General features: G+C 47.4%; 2 protein-coding genes across 2 annotated transcripts; both read left to right on the top strand.

Moving 5' to 3' along the window:
* Positions 1–7,506: 7,506 nt before the first annotated feature.
* LOC144135494 (uncharacterized) lies at positions 7,507–10,527 on the top strand. Its single transcript, XM_077668146.1, has 2 exons — positions 7,507–7,685; positions 9,339–10,527. The coding sequence occupies exon 2, from the start codon at positions 9,364–9,366 to the stop codon at positions 10,483–10,485; it is 1,122 nt and encodes a 373-aa protein (XP_077524272.1). The 5' UTR covers positions 7,507–7,685; positions 9,339–9,363; the 3' UTR covers positions 10,486–10,527.
* A 914-nt stretch (positions 10,528–11,441) lies between these two features.
* LOC144135493 (uncharacterized) lies at positions 11,442–18,933 on the top strand. The gene is made up of 7 exons (XM_077668145.1): positions 11,442–11,761; positions 14,342–14,439; positions 15,003–15,107; positions 16,257–16,307; positions 16,802–16,867; positions 17,753–17,808; positions 18,647–18,933. Exons 1-7 carry the CDS (start codon positions 11,602–11,604, stop codon positions 18,744–18,746), a joined length of 636 nt encoding a protein of 211 aa, XP_077524271.1. The 5' UTR covers positions 11,442–11,601; the 3' UTR covers positions 18,747–18,933.
* The last annotated feature ends 1,751 nt before the right edge of the window (positions 18,934–20,684 follow it).

Raw genomic sequence — 20,684 nt, 5'->3', positions numbered from 1 at the left:
TTGGCGGTTAGTGACACAGTTGCAAGTAGGAGACAGATGGACGAGTTGACGGTCATGGAGGTAATATACTTATGCAGCGCATGTCATTAGCAAAGCAAATAAGTGGCGGCTCAGAGCGACAGAGCCCATACCAAAGGAAGGGAAATGTGTACGAACACTGTAAACACTACAAACAAGCTCCGTCAAGTGTATCGTTTATAGCCGATGATTTGATTATAAAATAAAAAGATTAAAGAAACAACACATTGTTTACTCATTTTGCGTTTACAATGAGCATGATTGCTTTCCTGTTGCCAACGCGGCAAAATTCACACCAACCCGAAGGGTGCACTTCGCAGAAATTGTGCCACTGAGGGGGAGCATAGGAATATGACTGTTTCTGAAGAGCTAACAACTGACAGTGCTGCTCATCCCACCCACGAGAGTGCGCAGATTGTTCCAATTCCGGTGGTAAGAGCCGACCCTGCACGACATCTACGAGTGCTTAATTGCTCTCAACACAACTTTGGCTGCATGGACTGTCACTAGAGGCTCGGGACTGCACGCCCTCGACCCGTTCCTGCAAATGAAACAACCAGCCGGTCTATACCTGCCGTGACGCAACTCTGCTGTGTCGTCTTTCCTGGGGTTGACCGTGCACGAGCATCTCTGTATGCTGTTGCAAACCGGTTCTGCTACCGCTTCCACTGCGCTGACGTCACGTGCACACAACAGCCCAGCGAGCAATATGGCGACGCCCAGGGATCCCTTATTGGAAAGGTCTATATAGACGCTCTGTGTGCGTCCTGTGCCCGCACGGAGTAATGACAACCGCGGACACGGCCCTCCCAGATGAAAAAAAGAAGGGTACGATTCCCAATTGTGTTTTTGGGTTACAAAACAGTTGGAACCGATTGACTTCAATTGGAGCCCATAAGAACTGCTGAACAACTTTTGGCTCCCAACTGAAGTTGCACCTCGAGGTGAGAATATATTCTGCTGCGTGAATGATACATAAGTCATTGAAACACGAAATGCCTAAAGAGGTGACACAAAACCAGTGTTCAATCTGTCAGTTGAAATCAATTTTCTTAGGGTTTATATACACCATTCATTGGACCCTCCTCCTGAAGCCAGTGGTGCTGATCGATTGAGTGAGGTTGTTGAATTTAATCATGACTCAGCAGATTCAGCTGCTAATATCTTTTTCCAAGAAACTCATTATTTAGATGTTCTGTGCTTGTACAGAGCAATATTCAGCAGATCTTAGTCAGGGCCTTTTAATTGGAAGGTCCTCCAATTGGGAGGTCCAAATAGAGCCAATTGGAATGACCAACCATGCGCTCCAGGCGCACCCCCGATTGGATTATCCAATTGAAACCAAAGGGGCTACCCAAGTGGATTCATGAGTCCAATTGGCTGACGTGTTGAGTCCATTTGATTCCAATTGGATCGAATGGGAATGCATGCTCAATTGTACCGCATGTTTTTTTGTCTGCGTTGGCACGTTTCTAATACTTATTCGACAATTACCTATTCAGCTTGAATCTTTCTACCCAGTTAGATGATCCAGTTGGGGTTCCAATTGGATACAGCTGGGTCCAATTAGAACCTCAGGAACCAGTTGGATGATCCAATTGGACTGTCCAGATGAAAGTAGGGAAGTTATTTTGACTGTCCAGATGGAAGCATGAAAATCAATTTGACTCTCTACAATTGGAATCAAGTGGAAAGGGACTCAATTGTACTGCCCAGTTGGTTTCGTGGCTCCAATTTGCTCCAATGTTTTTTTTTTGTTTTTTTTTGGGGGGGGGGAGAGGCTGGGCTACTCTGCTCCCATCTTCCACTTACCTTATCTCTTTTTATCACTACCTTTATCCCCCTCCCCATGGTTTGGGTAGCCAACCGGGCATTGCCTAGTTAACCTATCTGCCTTTCCATTTTTCCGTCTGTCTCTCTCTGAATAAGAGCTCTTACGTTCCCCAAGCGTTCATCAAATATGACGTGAATTGATCTGGAATTTCTCTTAAACGATGCCTCAGCTCAAATGGTTCTACGGGGGCTCGGATATATTTGGGTAATAAACGTTGAAAAACTTGTGCCTCGCGGAAATGCATAAATATCATTGCTGTTATTCGAGTCGTATATAGTATGCTTTCTCATTCTGTTCGATCACCTCAGAAGCCCTGAAGACCTGATTCTACTTATGCTTAGCCTGCAGGATAGCGACTGGGAGAGCAGACTGCCGGGAGTTGGTCACCTTGGACGGACAGCTAGTTTTTATAAAATGTTGTCAGAAAAGAAGGGACACGCGTGTACAAATGTCGCCCCACTAGAAGTTTCGGTACGTATAGGCTGTGAGCAAAAAAAAAGTCTCGTTAATCATTGCAATGAGAGTCGACTATAAACTAAAATGGTTTTGGGAGAAGTCATTGCTACAGGTCTCTTTCAGTGAATCACATTCAGAGTGCTTTGTTTAAAAGAGTGATCAGCATCTTTCAGAGCAATTGGCACTTGTTAGCCCGTTCACGAAGGCTGCTAATCTGCAGAAACACCGCTGTCCTAAATGGGCGTAACCTTGACTAAACACCCTTCACATGCGTGATTTATAGTAGCCCTTACGCCTCTATACAACAGGGGCGTCGGGACGTGAGTTAAAGACACATCAGACAGTTTTGAGGGTGTAAAATTCGTCTATGGTGCGCAGTCGTGGAAGGCTAAGCTAGCGTAGGGCAGGGCTCAAACTCTTATCGTTAAAACTCTTATTGCCCGACAAGGTGGATGCTTGGGCTTCGGCAGCGCAAGCCAGAACAGGTTTCGATGAGTGCACTATGGAAACGCGTACCTTCTCGCAGCGCTCATGGTTCGCCAGCTTGGTGGCTGCTTCGACGTCGATGCGAGCTATGTACTTGAGAGAAGTTCTTATTGGGCTAGTTGCTAATTTATCATTGTAATTTAAAGGCACCAAAAACCACACACACACACACACACTCGAGAGAAGAAGAGAACGGGACAGAGCGCCACTCACAACTGTTTTATTTGGACGTACCCCAGTTGTGAGTGGCGCTCTGTCCCGTTCTCTTCTATGGAGTGTTTGTGTGTGTGTGGTTTTTGGCGCCTTTAAATTACAATGATAAATTAGCAACTAACCCAATAAGAAGTTCTCTCAAGTGCATAGCTCGCATCGACGCCCAAGCAGCCACCAAGCTGCTCTCATCTCTCACTTCATAGTATGCCCTAAGACAATAAACATCGCTTCAAAAAAAAAAAAAACTGGTTTATTTTGCATAAACCACATACATACATATATATACAGTTAGCCAGCGCCTGAGCAAGGAACATATTCGCGCATTAAATCGTACACGATAAGCATCGTTCAAAAAACTTTTTTTTTCCCCGCCTTATACAAAAATATCGTTGTTTCGCCGAGATGCACAAACTGCCTTTCTTGTTGATATGGATGTATGTGGTTTCTGCAGAATAAACCAGTTGTGAGTGGCGTTCTGTCCCGTTCTCTTCTTCTCTCGTGTGTGTGTGTGGTTTTTGGCGTCTTTAAATTGCTATGAGCTACGTACTGACCCACGGCTTCGCAAAGCGCGGCTGTAAGCTATGGAGCAACGAGTTTGTTGGGCTCCACAACGTGCTGCGCTGTTATCATTATTTTTTTGTGTGTGTGAGACCAGAATTCAGTCGAGCGCCGTTATCAACACGGAGCCATTTCCCCGCTCGGGTGACGAATGAGGTATGAAGCTCAGTCGAGAAGGAGCTAGAGGGCGCGATATCGCGAAACGAAGAAGAACCGATTCCGCCGCCTTCTGGCTCTCCGTATGCGGGGAGTGATTCCCATGAGGAGCCTAGTGGGTCAGCGAGGCGCGGCATTCCGATGCTTACGGCGGTGTACTCGTAGGGGGCGCTGCGGTCTATATGAACGGCTGCTGCTCACGCCTTGGCGGCGTCGGTGCCTTTGTTTCCATCTTTTCTCCGCGTTCTTCGACGAGTTATTATCGTTCACTTTAGGGCGGAGCTGTAAAAATGAAGCAAACGCGAAACAAAGAAACGACGGAAAGCGTAAGAGGAGTTCATGCGGGCGGATTGAGATATTTCGACGCGGACACGTACACTCAGAAACAGTGAGATATTGAAGAAGATGCGCTGCTGGAGGCTAGTGGGTGACGGGAGAACGGGGCTGAGTTCCCTCTAAGATAAAGGCGGTGTCCCGGCTTGTTCTATTTCGGTTTGGAAGCCGAAAGACAATGAGACATATGCCGTGATTTCGAGAAGAAGGAGTAACGGAGAGAATGAAAAACCTCGTTTCTGTTGTTCAGAGTTCGAAGAGTGATAACAGCACCAAAAGGATGCGTGCCCTGAAAACTCCTGTTGTGCCGTTCGCTTTTTTTTTATCTTTTAATTTCCGTTTTCCGCATGCAGCGTGGACAATGTTTCAACCGAGTACGGGGTTAGCTGAGAAGCCGATGACGCAGAGCCTGCAGCTGGGTGAACGGAATGCGGAACCCATGAAATAAAGATTTCTTTTCAAGCAGCATCGTTCCTTCCTTAGCGAAAAATAAGTCGTGCTCTGAGTACGAAAATGTTATATCGCTGTCGGGTGGTGGTGGTCTCTGTTCCCGGTAATTGGGTAGCGTAGGCGCATTTATTTGGGTTAAGACGAGCGTGCTAAGCGAATAATGCTGAATTATGGGTAAGTTAGTAAGCCATTATGAATAACAGCGCACAGGCAAAGAAAGAAAGAAGCAGCGGTTTCCGACGACTTTTTGTCTCGTGTCTCTGTGTTTCCTTTGCCGCATCTATCTATATATAGCAGCAGAGTGCGGCCATGATCTGGAGAGTCTACGTGGGACGAGAATAGGTGGTTATTTATTAACCCGATAGCGTTAAGGAGCTCGTGTCGCACAAAATACAGCGTCGGCGTTGGCCGTGAGAGAAAAATCCACGAAAAATTCGCAAAGAAACCAGGTACCTAGGTCATGTGACTTTACGGCGCCGTCACAACCTGCCCACCGGATTGTGAGCAGACTGACCACCGTGGCAGGTGGCAGTTAAATCAGTGATTGGTCGCTCGGAAAGACCAACCTGGGTCGCACAAGGCCCCACGGGTGACAGCACCTGCCATCCCAGGGCAGTGGCACATCGCTTAATCGCTGCGCCACTGCGCCAGGAGTGGTGTGAAGGCTCCCAGGGATCTATGGGTATAGAGAATGACGAATTCTGCATATATGGGAATTGACCCATCACCCTATTGCGTCATAACTTATAGGCACAGCTTAAGTGTCCTCTCCAATGTTTTTCTACAGCCTTTGTCACGTGTTCGCAGAACTTGTTTTCCAGTATTCATCGGCTTATCTCAGGTCAAATCTACGATGATTATGGTGGAAAATATTTAAGCGTTTACTCCGTAGCTTGCACAACAAAACCATGACTGCGCGCAAGACGGCGGAGAAGCGCACCTTGTCTTCAGCGCATGAGAATTGTATGCTTCCATGAGATGCTTGGTGTAATTAACAGTTTTATTCACTCAAGGCTACTATGTATTAGTTTATATTAATCTACCCGTTTTGAAACGTTGCAAATTGTATGCTCGCCTGATTGCACCGCACTAGAAGTCTCCCAAAGGCACACAGCAAAAAAAAAAAAAGATGCAAAACCGTTAGAGGGATAACATGAAAAGCAGAAGCCACACACACAAAAAAAGGCATCTGCCCTATCATCGATGGAAACGGGTCCCACAGCCGTAGAAGCCGGAGATGCGGGCATAAAACTGATAATCTTTGAATACGACGTTGTTCGACACAAAGGTAAGAGGCGTGACCTCCCTACCAAGCGTGCGACGTTGCGCGCAATGCATCTCACTCTCCGTCCCGCGACGGTTCCTGGAGGGACCGCGCCCGGCCTGGACTACGTTCAACCGTTGGCTGCATTCGAAGAAATGTTTAGGAGAGCACCCCCGTCTCTTATCGGGCGCTGCTTGTCGGCGCTCGAAGACAGCGCAGGGCCAGCCTGGAATCGTAAACGCTTCGACACGGCATGCCCTGCGAAGAAGACGTGGTTCGGCATTTATATCCGCAACTGAGAGGACGGTTTGTCGAGAGAAGACGCGACACTCTTTTCGGCGCGAAGGTGGTAAGGAACAGCTTATCGCCGAAGAAATAACGGGAGGAATGTGTGAAGACAGTGGGCCGGTCACAGTTTTTCTTTCTTTCTTTCTTTATTTCTCTTCTCCCTTCCTTCCTTCTCCTTCTTTCTTTCTTTCTTTCTTTCTTCCATCCATCCGTTCATCCATCCATCCATCCATCCATCCATCCATCCATCCATCCATCCATCCATCCATCCATCCATCCATCCATCCATCCATCTTTCTTTCTCTCATTCCTTCTTTCTTTCTTTCTTTCTTCCATCCATGCATTCATCCGTCCGTCCGTCCATCCGTCCATCCATCCATCCATCCATCCATCCATCCATCCATCCATCCATCCATCCATCCATCCATCCATCTTTCTTTCTTTCTTTCTTTCTTTCTTTCTTTCTTTCTTTCTTTCTTTCTTTCTTTCTTTCTTTCTTTCTTTATGGCTTTATTTACGGAGTTTTATGGCACAATGGCATCTTTGGCCAAAGAGCGCAGGGCACAAAGTATTTTTATTTACACTACGTAGGGTCAAAGACCCATTTCTCAAGCATTTCACCCTAGACAACCCGAGCACCAGACCAGGGGAAAGCTTGTACCCATTGTATCACCGTTGGGTACCCGGCGGCACTGGGGATCGAACACCGTTTTCCTGCATGCGAGACGAATGCTCAAACCTCTAGGACTACGCTACGATTCTCTCAGTTATAAAGATATAACAACAGGACCCAAGATCAGAAATTGGCAAGACGCTGCCACCTACAAAACTTGACGTCAGACGGAGATGCTTTTTGACGACTCGACGCAGCGGGAATTAAGCGACACTTGCTACATGAAGATTACACACAAGGAAAATAATCATCTTACATTTTCCGCTCTTTTCTGAACAAATTCGGTCAGTCATTAATTCGTCATAAATATGTCACACGAAGCTACTGCACTTCACTCGATGCCTTCATTTAAGTAGAACATCTTCGACAGATAACAGACCCCAATAAACTTCACATGCTATCAGCTTTACTTCCATCTCTCGCCGAAACAAACTCCTTCGTTCACTCGCAAATATTTCACAGCTATCTTTCGTCTTCCCGCATGTTGTTGCTGCGGTGACGCCTCGGATGTTTGTCAGTAAACGCACTCTCTCCTCTCTCCAACCCTGCAGAAGAACCGAAAGTTTGAGACCGACGCACACTAGAACCCATTCCCTTTCACACGCTTTGCCAGAGCACAAAAAAAACAATAAAATACAAAAGAGCCGCACGTGCTCGGCGCTCCCCTGTTCAATGTTGGTGTTTTTCTCGGCGTATGGGACTCATAAGGAGAGGGCCAGAGTTGAAGGTGCTGTTACTTCCCCCCCCTTACACCACCCCTCTCTTCCCACCCTAGTCTTGCTCTTGCTGAGATATCATGCAGGTGGAGAAAAGAAAGAGGGTTCCAGATAACTTCCTGGTGATGCGCCCAAGTAAACACACACAGGGGAAAAGCCGTGGTCCTTTGTATTTAACGCTGGCGCAGCGGGGTGCCGTGGTCGAGTCGCAGCGGGGGAGCTGAGCGACTTTCTCCGAAGGTACGTCGAAACGGGTCCCGGGAATTTCCTGTGCTTGCGCTTCGCGATGCTGCTGGTTGATTTACAAAGTAGCGGTCGATTTTATAAAGATAGGACTTTTTGTTTCTTTTTTCACTTGCTTCTGCTGCTCGCGCAAGGCTGCTGCTGCTACTGACTTATCTTTGGCTTGTCTCAGAGCGCGTTGAGCACGGTAACACTGGTGAATGTCCCGCATAGAACACAGATATTCTGTATATCCCCCTGGTTCTAGCATAACCAGACTTGTGAGCTGTTCGTCTGCTTGGAGAGAAGGAAACAAGCAGCGCAGACGGCGCGCTTATCACCGCTAGTCGTTAAAACGAAGGAGTGTGTACCATAAAAAAAATTCAGCTGCGCACGCGAAACGCAGGGGGCAACTTCTGCAGAACTGCCTTCCCACTGATTGTCCATACAGAAGCCTACGTGTATTCTGTACAGGGTATATTCTTCGTCAGTTACTTCCTTTTTTTATTTTTCTTCCTCCAGTAAACCCCACCTTGATGAGATGGATAACCTAAACTTCTGCTTACGAGGCCATGTACACAGTATACGCTACACATGTTCATGTATACGGTGAACAGGGTCGCTCAATATGAAAGGGAACACGGGAGCGCGTGGCCTCTGCGCTTCGCGAAGCGCTGCCGACGAGAGCCGGCGAGATTGGGCGGCAGCAGGCTCATGCGCGGAAAAAGCTGCCGGCCGTGCTTACTTGCGCATGTGCCTTTGTCGTCGGCTGCGGCGCTTCGCGAACTATGGTGGTCACGCGCTCCACTGTTCCCTTTAATATTGAGCGACCCTTAAAGGGCGCTTTTAAAGAAATGTGAACCGTCTTTATCGTTGTCCTGGTGATCAAAGACCTGTGTTGTTATGCAAGTATTATTCAAATGTTATTGAAGTATTATTCACGTGAGCTCTGAACAAAAGTGGGTGAGAATCGGGCGTGAAAGCGCTAGAACGCATTTCTGCATTAAATAAAGGAGGACATATTTTTATTTATTTATTATTCCGCACAGGAGTGCTGCCACTGGAGGGCAATAATTTATTTATCCATCGTTTCATAACCGTCTGATTTCGCGAGAGCGGTCGAGAAAATTTCATGTTCAGTGTAGGTTTACAAAAGACAAAGGTATATGCGAAATACACTTTGGGAGCTAGTTAATGGATGAATGGAATAAATGCATTGCACAGACCGGCTTACGCAAAACATTAATTAAAATCTACCGCGCTGTTACAGATTTTCTCCCCTTTAAGTGTACTGCAGTGCAATGAAACAATTCCTTCAAATACATCGATATCTCTCTACAGTATATGAATATCTATGCCAGGTTGATGAGCTGCAGTGCAGCAAGAACCATCAAGTGCAGTGTGGATGAATGCAGCGTGATGCACAGTTCAAGACAAGACGTGCCTTCTTGTCGTCTGGAACTGCGTCCCCGGTTTGTGGGCATTCATCTTGTTTCTTCCCGCTGCATTTCATAGTTGCACTACCAACTCCTCCATTCTGTTGGGGCATTGCTTGCAAAGTGCATTGTATATCAGGAAATTTTAGCGACTTTTTCATGGGATGTTCACGCACTGAAAATGCGATGGCCGCACGGCATAACCTGCACGGATTGACCTCATGTTCCTACGCAGGCAAGCACCTAGCACGAGTCGCAGAATGGGCTCCTGCGCCTTCTGTGCCTTCTTCATAAGTGTTCTGGCTCTCGCCAGAGGGGGCCAGTTCAGCCAGAGACTGGACACACCCATCGCCGCGTACAGCTGGACCCCCCTCGTTCCCGTGCCTGCCGGGCCCGCAGGACTCCAACAGACGAGCGTCGGGCGCCTCTACACCATGCCGTACCAGGAGAACCCGACACCACAGGTCGTATATCAACAAGCCAGAGCCAACGGTGGCACAGATGCTCCGAGACAATTCAGCGCCAGCAGCCCGAAGTCCAGAACTGTCACGGCTTCCATAACTTGGCCGCCGGACCGACCAGTTGAGGGCCAGCCGCAGCCCCAGCCCGAACCGCAGCCACAACCGGGGCCACAGCCGGGACCACAGCCAGGAGTTCCACCTCAAGAAGAAGTGGTCGGTCCAGGACTGCCGGAAGAAGACATAGCCGGGCCGGAAACGGACCCGCCTGTCCTGGACACACTGAGCGCCCGTCCTGAGGACGAACGAGTGGTCAAGACGACTCTGAAGACCCCGGTTTCCCACGGCTACGTCGTTGCCCTCGTGAAAAAGCCCAACCACCTGAAGTCGTACTTTAAGTCGAAGGTTCCAGGAGCGGTGAGGGACGACCAGCCAGCCTTCTTTGTGTACGTGCCGCCAAATCGACAAACCGGGGTCGGAGCCAACGGGCAGGTGTTGCGATCTAGGCCTTCCCTGCTCAGAACCAACGGAGGTCAGCAGCCGAGGCAGTACCAGCCTCCACCAGTGCGACTCAATGGCCTCACTAGGTACAGTGTCGGACCTGTCGTCCGTCAGCCCGTCACCGTGGCCGACGCGCCTCAATTTTTGCAACTGCCGAAGGCCCAAGCTGTTCCGGCAGTGCTGTTCTACGTTCCCCAGGGAGGTCAGTTCAGCGCGCCCGTTCTGGTCCCCGCAAACCCGCCCGCACCCCTGAACACCCTGGCGGACTACCCCAAGCCTGCCTCTTTCGGCTCCATGTTCTCCAAAGGGTTCCTGGACAGCACAGCGGCTCCGAATGCACCCTGGTTCACATCGAGTCTCGAAGCACCGCCGGAAGACATCGTCAATCTCGCGCTGAACCAACTGGAGAAGTTTCACGCCTAGTGCTGCCTGTGAATAAAGCCGTAAACAATAAATAACTAACTCTCTAAGAAAATCGAAAGCACGCGTTGCTAGGCTGTCTGGTGCCCATTGACATGCTCTGCCGAACACGAAGACATAAAGATCAGAAAGCACACCGCTACCGAACATGACAAGGAACGCTCCTCCTGCCCAGTTTTTGCGCGTTTGACGTTCCGCTGAAAGCAACTTGGAGAGAAATTTTCAGCTTCACCTTTCAGCAGAACTGCATGAGGAGAAATGCCCACGTGCAAAACTTGCATATGGACAAAGGTTTGCGCTCAGCGTGAAACTGTGCGCGGAGCAAATTCCACGTAGGCATCGAGCAAAGGCGAAACGTCATTTTTTTTTGCGATAGGCTAAAGAACAGCGGGTGTCGTCAGGATCATTGAACTGCAACGTCCATAAGGACCTGCGTGTTATTCTGCGTGATGCGTAAGATGACTTATTTTATGTCGGTTATGCAGTGACAGCCGACGCCTTTTTGTATATCTTGCTGTAAAGATACAATCAGCGCAGGAGCGCCACCTATTTGCGTTAACTTCTGCACATTACGTACCAAATTTTTGCCTTTCTTTGAGAACAGCGGTAAGAGTAGAGGTAAATCAGTAGCAGAGAAAACTAACGCGCAGCCCCATAACATTAATTGCGTTCCTGCAGTAGTCTAATCTGGCGTTCGTGTGGCATATGGCTGAAAACAATTACTAAACCATCTCCATCCACCACCAAACGTTAAGCAGTGCGAGGTCCTAAAATCCGGTTCTTTGTTTCTACCATTAAACGATCTCAACAGTTTATTGGACAGACTGTCTTAAGACGCACAATAAAAGGGAATAAAACTCGCCTCTCCAGGTTATGACCCTCTCATGAAGCGCAGCCAGATTTACTGCCCACGCCCAGATGGACGCGTTTGCTACAGCGAATGAGGTATACGTTTCAATACGTATTCATTATAAGACATCAAGGACACGTTAACGAAACGCAACCGCGTGCTCCGCACCAAAGATGGCGCACCGATAGGAGCAGTTAGAGTCGCTCCTCAGCTGCCGTGTAACGAGACAGCCGAGGGTCTCTCGAACCTGAGACACTTGCACCGCAGCCATGACTGCCATAAGGGTCGCCATCTTGGGCCTCCTTTTGGCAGGCTGTGTAAGCGAAGCACTGCACAAGGACTTAAAGTCCTACATGAATGAGTCGAACAAAGGGACGGAGCCGGAAAATCGGTCGCCGAGTCGTCAGAGGGCATGTCTTCTTGCGGATGGTAATGTATACTTCCGAGTGAACTTTTTTCTCAGCTTTTTTCAATATATTTTGAGTAGAATATTGCCAGATGATTGGATGTGATGAGGCTGACTATAAGTGTCCGCATACTTCGTGCACATTAAGAATAATGTGACATAATGAGACAAGCATGAAAAAGATTAAAAATAACAACATCAGTATTGCACATGTAAGTCAACTCATTATACCCAAATGTCGAATTTGGGTGTAGAGAGGATAAAGCGTATTTTATTGGGTTGCTTGTAATATATTCAAATCATGAAACTGACACACCTTGTCAAGACCTTTTAACACCCTGTGTTTCACTCAGTCCATACGAATCAGACATGAGCTTCGGTTGTATGCTGTTGACGTATTTCAGTAACGCTAGTTTGCTCGAAATGTTTAGGCTATGTTGGATTCGCCAACCATGCTCCTCTTCTTGCCCGAAATTCATTCATTCATTCATTCATTCATTCATTCATTCATTCATTCATTCATTCATTCATCCAACCAACCAACCAACCAACCAACCAACCAACCAACCAACCAACCAACCAACCAACCAACCAACCAACCAACCAACTGACTGACCGACCGACCGACACGATCGATCGATCAACCAATCAATCAATCAATCAATCAATCAATCAGTCAGTCAGTCAGTCAGTCAATCAATCAATCGACCTTTTTGCCCTTTCTCTAGGACCTTTTTCCTTCAAATCGCTATCCATTTTCTACATGGTATCTATTAGTGATTATTCGCACGGTGGCGGAATTCTGAGTGCTTCAGCCAATTAGTAGCTTTTCTCTCTGCCTCTAACGAGCTGCCTCTAGGCTGCGCGGTTATTGTACCAGTCATTATTACCGACGTTACGCGATGCAGGGCCTCCCAATCAATTTCTTAAGTAGTACTTTCTGTGAGTTGTTTTCTGCGAGGGTCTTCGGTTTGGGGCATATGATCAGGAATCGTTGCTGGGGGTCTCACTTCTATTCCGGAGGACGAGTCAAAAGGCGCTTTCCGGAGGCTTGTTGACATGTTCCAAGCAAAGCTAACCATTATAGCCAAGCCATCGCTAGCGACGCTTCGGATTCCTGGATGAAGTTGTCTCCGTTCGTTAAGATCTGCCGTGTTATGTACTATGATAGTCTGTAGACATCACGTCTGGCTCGTTTGATGCGAAAACAAAACTGCGCACTAAAACTATACGAAATAAAGGCACAAGAACGCAGGACGAGTCCTCGTCTTGTATTCGTTTCTCTCGACCAGTTTTCAAGCACAAATTTGTCCTCTTAGTGGCGCAACACCAACACATCTCTGAAAGAAAATTGAAGAGGATCAATTGAATTGATGCGGAGGAAATGCTAGAGCATTTTTCTCTACTTTTCTTCCTTTGTGATAGCGTTCTGCAGCCTGGAATACGAACTGCACCGCTACGCCCCCAACCGCTACATGTAACTTCACTAAGCCACTATGACACTGTAGCCGGATACGACTCAAGAATGAAGTGGCAGATGCCTCTGAAAAGAGACCCTCCAGCCAATGGCGTCGACCGATTTTCATGACACCGTGGTTAATCTGATTAAGCCATGGCTGATCACCTTTCGTCTGCCACCTTCTGGAATTTCATGCTAACACATTAAAGGGGATTAAACAGGATATCATGAGAATCCATACAATTCTGGAAAGAAGCTTTTTTGAACGAGAAAAATTTTTCGAGGGCAATTTTTTCATATATTGTAAGCTTTCACGGGTTTAGGGGGGCTTAACGTCCCAAAGCAACTCAAGCTATGAGATACGCCGTAGTGGAGGGCTCCGGAAATTTCGACCACCTGGGGATCTTTAACGTGAATTGACATCGCACAGTACAAGGGCCTCTAGAATTTCGCCTCCATCGAAATTCGACTGCCGCGGTCGGGGCCGAACCCGCGTCTTTCGGGTCAGCAGCCGAGCACCATGACCACTGAGCGACCGGGGCGGCCTTTTTATGGAAGTACTGGAGGGAATGGATGCAATCAATGCGTCCGCAGATCTCCCGTCGGCAGGCTTAATTTTTTTTTTTTTGCTAGTAACGCTATTCTATTGTATAACTCCTTCCCCATTGATTTTCGATGGCAGCCTTAATTGCTCGATGCAAGCGATGACAACTAAAGTTTACTACATATTAAAAGAATGGGTAATTGCCTTCAATATTTCGATACCAGTATCTTAAAGTTTTTCAATTTTAAAAATATTTGTCTACAAATGTTGCACATGAGCGAAGTCAAAAATATTTCTGTTCAACGCGACGAGCGAATGGGACAGTGAAGGGCACTGCTGAGATCGGCCAGGGACCCAAAATGGCGTGAGGTGAGGGTGAAAGGCGCGCCATTATTGGGGCTTCGACTTCTCTTTCTTCATCCCTTGTTGTTGTTTTTTGTTATGTCGAAGAGGACAATTCCAATGTTGTTTGCTGAAAACCAGAAAAGCGATGAAATGATGGCACATGCAGCGCACTTGGGTGCAGTTATTCCCGTCATGTGGCGCATATCCTCCTGGTAATATTAAGTGCTGCATATTAAAAACATCCTCTTATTGCAGGTCCCCAAAATGCAAAAGATTGCGAGGCGTTTGTAAAGCGCTGGGTGAACAAGACTGAAGAGGAAAACAGAAAGATGAACCCGAAGGTAGATCATGAGGTGAGCGCATGTTGCCTCGCGGATCGCGAGAGGCGCCATTTTAAATTCAAACAGGGGTAAACGATTCGTCTCTCAAGGGAACAGCAGTTCACAGTTTGTAGCGAGGTGCTGGAAGTGGTGAGGGAATACGTCTACTTAGGGCATATAGTGAAAGCTGACCCGGATCATGAGAGGGAAATAACTAGAAGGATAAGAGTGGGTTGGAGCGCCTATGGCAGTTTCTCTCAGATCATGAATGGCAGTTTACCAGTATCCCTCAAGAGAAAAGTATACAACAGCTATATCTTACCGGTACTCACCTACGGGGCAGAAACGTAGAGGCTGACGAAAATCAATGCCTCACAAGCTCAAACCGAACTTAAATGCGTGGTGGCATGGCCCAAGCTATAATAGCATGACCCCGTGATCATATGACTATGACCATTGGGCACCTAACCTTGACCCTTGACCTTGAAATTTGATTTGTGACAGTGGATACCATGCTTAACAGAGCTTTCGCTCGTATAACTATGGGTTCAAGTCACGTTGAACCCCAGCCATTTTTTTTTCTCTCTTCGGAGCAGGCGTTCGGCAACATGTCCAAGAAGGACGTCTTAGTGACAATAGGCTGCTACGCCATGTACACCTTCGCCCAGCAGATGTGGGACACCTGTGTGGATGCCAACCTTGTGAGTGCCCCCCTGTCCTGGTTTCCTGAAGCAACGCAAACCGCAAGCGCGGCTCGCAACGAAGCTGTGCTGGCGATAGTAATAGAGCAAGGACCGATGCCTATAGCGCAACGGTTTTTTTCTCTGTTAGATCCACATGAGAGAAGAGCCGTAGTGGCCTCGTTTGGGTCAGTGATGAATGGCCAGAAAATAAAAATGGAATAGCATTATTCTGTGAAGACTGTTAAGCACGCTTTGCCTGCAGGGCTGCATCTGCTTTAGGATGTGATGTTGGATCCAAACGAAAGATCAAGCAGGTCATATGAGCATTCACGTACTCTATATGACTATTACTTGCGCTCAGCCCGCGAAAGGGCATATGTCATGTCTGGAGACATGACATATGCCGTTACGTGGCTGGTGGCTACGCCTAACTACGTGGCTGGGATCCCAGCCACGTAGTTAGGCGTAGCCACCTGGGATTCCAGCCACGTAGCTAGGCATAGCCACCAGCCACGTGGCGACCACGTGCAGGGCGTAAGGCCGCCAACACGCGAGGATCAAAACTTAATTCCTGTGACCTTGCAGCCCGCGTTGAAAATGGTGTTAGCATCTCGAGCGCCAATACACGCTTGTCCAACGACTGGGTCACGAGGTCATTGCTGACGTTAATAGGCGCCCTTAAGATAGCATGCAAAGGCCTGTGCACTGGTAACAGAACTTCGCCGCTATTGGCGGGGACTTTATCTAAACGTGATATGGTCTCCAGAAAGGGGAAATTAAAAGCACATGTTCCGATTTCATCGCTCATTAAAACGCTACGGTTCACAAGACAAACCTTACGGAACAGTGATAGCATAAAACGAATAATGCATATATTCACGCATCTCACTAAGCCTTTTAGAGTTTTATACTTCTGTAGTGAGTGGAGTACTTTGGGAAGCTAAAGGCAGCCAATATTTATTTATTTAATTTACTCTCAGGGCCAAGGCATTGCAAATGGGTTTAGTTACACGAACATTTTAATTACAGGCATGAATAAGGTCCCTTGTCCCGGTGCGATGAGTATCGTCTGAATAGAGTTTCGGCACAAAAATGCACGCTCAAAAAGTCTGCATCTGTTAGCATTTTCTCCCTGCCCATACTGACTTTTACCTCGCTACTTCACAGCTGACAGATCTCCTCTTGTGCCAGTATGACAATCTGGAAGACAAGGAAATCGTGAGTTTCTTTTTTTTTTGCTGATTCTAAAAAAATAAACGTGATCGCGATGTCATATTTACCATGTGGGCTGTAATTGCAAGGAATTCGGGACAGCGTATACAGCCAGAGCCGCTAAGCCTAGCGCCCTATCACGTTCTGTTCTGCAGCCACTCGGTCATTCTCTCTTTCGTCACAGATGACGTCAGCGTGGTATTTTTGAATGCTCAAAGTCATGCGCCAAGTGATGGCAGCCAAGGGAACTAGACGTGCTGGTCCCAAATTCCTGCTTAAAATGAGCAGTTTAATGGGACCTGTAAGAGACACATGCTTCAACTGTGCTGCAAGTGGGACAACTCTGCACTGTCAAAAATCTTTAGGCCTGCCTCGGGATATTCGTTTATTTTGTATCCCAGTCCACTCTGTTAACTGTGGTCACTCTCGTTTTTGTTTTGTTTTGTTCGGAAGCTTGCGAACGCAGTTAGCTGCACTGACTCGAACTCGGTTGCTTCCAGTTTCTGAAAGAGTTCCACAACGTTAAGGAGCGTCAGGATCTCATCGACTTTATGGAAGACCTCAAGGTAGGGCATCAATCAGTCGAACTTCTCGCTATTACCTAAGCTTTTGCGAGAGCTACCTCCATTCCGAAAAAAAAAAGTTTACAATTCTATTTTTTTTTCACGATAAGAAGGCAGCGCAGAATGAATTCAGATATGATAAGAATCTATGTTGTCGATGCCAAGACCGGTAAAACGCTGCAAAATATTTCATGCTGGACTCAAGCTCTGCTTTCGAGACAGCACGCTATAAACTCACGCGGTCGGATCTGACTTCTGCTCGTCGAGTGCGGCTTGACACACTTTGTAACGGCGACGCCTCCGCTATAGTTTCTCTGAAAAAAAGAATAGTGTAGAATGAAGAATCTTTGCACAGTTCTAAAAAATGTATATATTGAGGGGTTTTTTGTTTAGAATGTTAATCTGTTCCACATAGAATAGGAGAGGTGCTGCTACGAGCGGATAAACTAAATATGCGCCTGGAGATCTATGAAGGCGTTTAACTTAAGATGCTGCCCAGTGAGAAAGAAAAAGAAAGCTGTGCACCTTGAACACAGAGCCTAGTTATGAATGGAAGCGCAGAAAAGCTCAATATCTCTAAAAAAAAACTAGGGCAGATAATCGACTTGCGTAGCAAGAACCAAAAAAACAAATTAAAGCGGATACTCAGAATTTTAATGTTAGCACGTTAGCAAAGTAGTTTCGTTGTGAGCCGGCAGAGCTGCGTGGCGACTTCACTTATCACAGCGAGATTATGAGGGGCCTTGCTTTGGCTTTAGTACAACTAGAACCAATTTTTAGTTACACTGAACGAATTTAAAGTGAATGGTTTGATAAAGGAAATAAGCAGCTTCGCTGCCTCTAATCCTTTGCGTTTACGCTCTCAACGTCCTGTTTTTTTTTTTTCAGAAATGCGCTGGAACTGTTGAGGGCCCCATTGACTCTATGGTGGAGCAGCCGGGCGGGTTTGTATATCAACACTTCTTTGCGTCTCTTCCATGGCGTCTCTTCATTGCGCGCTAGGCGGTTTTTAGCCTTTTCTCATCTAATGATGGCCATTTGCCTCCGAGAACGACTTTGGTCGTCGAAAAGGCACATTGCAAGACTAAACGTGCAATGTACGAACTTCACGAACTAAATATCCAGCCGCAGTGAGGAATGAATTATTACAAATTAGACCGAATCGAACAAATATCTGCCTCACGAACCTCCGGTCGCACATTGATAAAATTCACAGGGGCACCTAATTCCATTATGTGTAGACAATGCGATGGCATCAGCAGCTGGTTATTCCTTTACCGGAAGTGACGTCGCTTCTTGCCTGGTGACGTCACGCCTCTGCAGCCAGTGGGAGCGCTGCAGTCTGGTGGCGTCACTTCCTTCCAGCCAATGGTAATGCTCCGATCTGGTTGCGCCAATTCCTGCCAGCCAATGGGCGAATTTTATGACAGACGACGCATCATTATAAGCTGGAGCGTGCATGAATGCATGTTGTTGATTGCTCGCGATCGCCTTAACACTGAGTTATACTAGCAGGAACCTGTAAGAATTCAGAGGGAAACCTCCTTGTGGTCACAGTTGATCTTCAGTGTCCTACAGCCGTTTGGCAGTTAGCACTTGCCTTTTAACGGTTGCCTCCGCCCACCCTGTATATAGTACCCGATTTGCCATGCGAGGCAAAGGTAAAGACGGTGGAGGATATGGTTGTGCCTGCCTCCGTACTCGCACTTGGACTTAACTTTTGCTGTCTCTCCTCTCTCACATGCATTAAATTAATCATTTATTTTTTATTTGCCTTCCCAGACCCATGCCAAACAAAATAGAAATCATGGAAATCTTTATTCGCCCAATGAAGAAGATGCGCAGCTACATAGAAAGCAAGCTCGTCGACTCACAGGAGTGAAAATTTTTCGCAGCTCCTTCGATTTTCCAGCAAAGTCCAGGTTTAAAGACCAACGCCTAAGAAGGCGAGGCCAAAAGAAACAAAGCTCTTGTCGGCCATTTCATCGAGAAACTCACTGCAGTACAAACAGACCGTGAAGAGAAAAAAAAACTTAAACCTTTTTTTCTTTTTTTGACGTATGTGAGAAATAAACCTGCACGTCTCGAATCGTTTCGCCCATTTCGTGTCATCACTGGTTACATTTGTTCAATGTCAACAGAATACATAATTCCCCGAAAACACGGCGATTTCTGCAGCATGTGTAACAGTGAAACAGAAAAGGGAGTGAATCATCGTCTTCTCACATCATGGGTACTTCGCGAGCCGTTCTCGTGAAGTCTTTGCGGAGTGTTCGGGTGTTTCTGTAGCGAAAAAAAAAACAAGGAAGGGGGGGGGGGGGCTGTCGCAAAGGACAGCGAAGGCCGTATTTGGCAGTGATACTTTTTCCAATTAATTTATTGATTTTTTAACCAATAGGTGAATTCAGAAAAAATTAGGAATAAATGAATTGGAAACAGGTGGCTGCGACAGGTGGCTTGGTGTGACTGGCTGCGTTGACTAACGCCGCCATGTCATACCAAGCCACCTGTCCCAGCTGGGCATACATCCTTTCAAGCCCACGCCCACTCTCTCTCTCCACACCCCCGGATTCCTTTCTTCTGTGGTGGCCTTTTTGCAGGTCAACCGGTTAATCAACTTCAGCAGCCGTCATGCCTGGACAATATTCAACCTCCCCATCCTGACGCCATTACCGCTTCACAACCTCCTCCCCCCTCACCGGGCCTTCCTCCTCGGAGTGAAGACCCTATTTCAACCCCGCCAATGATGAACGCCTTGCCCAGACGAAGACAAGTCCTCTAGTAGAAATGTTGCCAAGCCGCCCTGAAGTTTTCCCTCCATTGTCCACTTTCTGCTTGTCCCAGTCTGTCTGTGCGTCTGTCTGCCTGTATGCCTGTCCTTCTGTCTCTCTGCAGGCAGGCAAAATCGATTATATGCATGATGTACAAATATGCACCGGATTTAAGGCCACTCCGGCATGGCAGCAAACAGAAAACTACGCCGTGTACTGTCAAAATCACACTTTTCTATCTCTTTTTTTCTAGGGTATACCTTCGAATTTATCAATTTTCATTTACCCGCCACGGTGTCTGAGTAGTTAGAGCGCTCGGCTACTGAGCCAGAGTTCCTGGGCTCGAACCCGGCCGTAGCGGCCGCATTTCGGTGTACGCGAAGCGCACCCGTGTGCTGTGCGACGTCAGTGCACGTTAAAGATCCCCACGTGGTCGAAATTATTCCGGAGCCCTCCACTACGGCACCTATTTATTTCCTTCTTCTTTCACAGGCTCCTTCATTTATCCCTTCCCTTACGGCGTGATTTGGGTGTCCACCGAGATATGTGAGGAAGTTACTGCGCCATTTCCTCACCCCCCCCCCCCCCCCCGAAAAAAAAACAATTTTCTATTTTCATTTCTTTTTTTCGGGACGACATATCTTCCTACCGCGCGCCGTGGCTCAGTGAATATTTTATTTCTTTCTCGTCACGTATAAGTATACATTATATATTCCACACGCAAACGCGCACGCAAGCATGCACATTTCGTATAGGCTCGAATGCTTACTCGTACGCGCCCAGCACGATGGGGTACAAACCGTTAATCGAAGCGCTCGATGAATACAGCCCCGCTATTCAAATAAAAGCAGCGCGGCCTACCATAACCTCACCTTGCGTCATTTGAGAGCCTCTCCGTTCTCGCTTCCAAAGAGACCTTTATCAATGAATCCCAGCAATCGACGCTTGAGCTGCGTTCAAGACAGAGCATTCAAGCGTTGCACGGTCTTCCAAGCATGCGCGATTCCCGCTCGCTTCGAAGGCTCCCTTTCAGAACTCGCCCTTTCGAA

This window comes from Amblyomma americanum, chromosome 5, assembly GCF_052857255.1.
Source record: "Amblyomma americanum isolate KBUSLIRL-KWMA chromosome 5, ASM5285725v1, whole genome shotgun sequence".
In the NCBI taxonomy this organism is placed as follows: domain Eukaryota; kingdom Metazoa; phylum Arthropoda; class Arachnida; order Ixodida; family Ixodidae; genus Amblyomma; species Amblyomma americanum.
Note: the sequence above shows the minus strand (reverse complement) of the source record. Positions and strands in the feature narration are given on the sequence as shown.

Excerpts from the sequence above, each read along its gene's own strand:
- LOC144135494 (XM_077668146.1), top strand. The coding sequence starts at position 9,364 with ATGGGCTCCTGCGCCTTCTGTGCCTTCTTCATAAGTGTTCTGGCTCTC.
- LOC144135493 (XM_077668145.1), top strand. The coding sequence starts at position 11,602 with ATGACTGCCATAAGGGTCGCCATCTTGGGCCTCCTTTTGGCAGGCTGT. Across the intron at positions 15,108-16,256 it reads CCTGTGTGGATGCCAACCTT|CTGACAGATCTCCTCTTGTG; the intron begins GTGAGTGCCCCC and ends GCTACTTCACAG. Across the intron at positions 16,868-17,752 it reads ACTTTATGGAAGACCTCAAG|AAATGCGCTGGAACTGTTGA; the intron begins GTAGGGCATCAA and ends TTTTTTTTTCAG.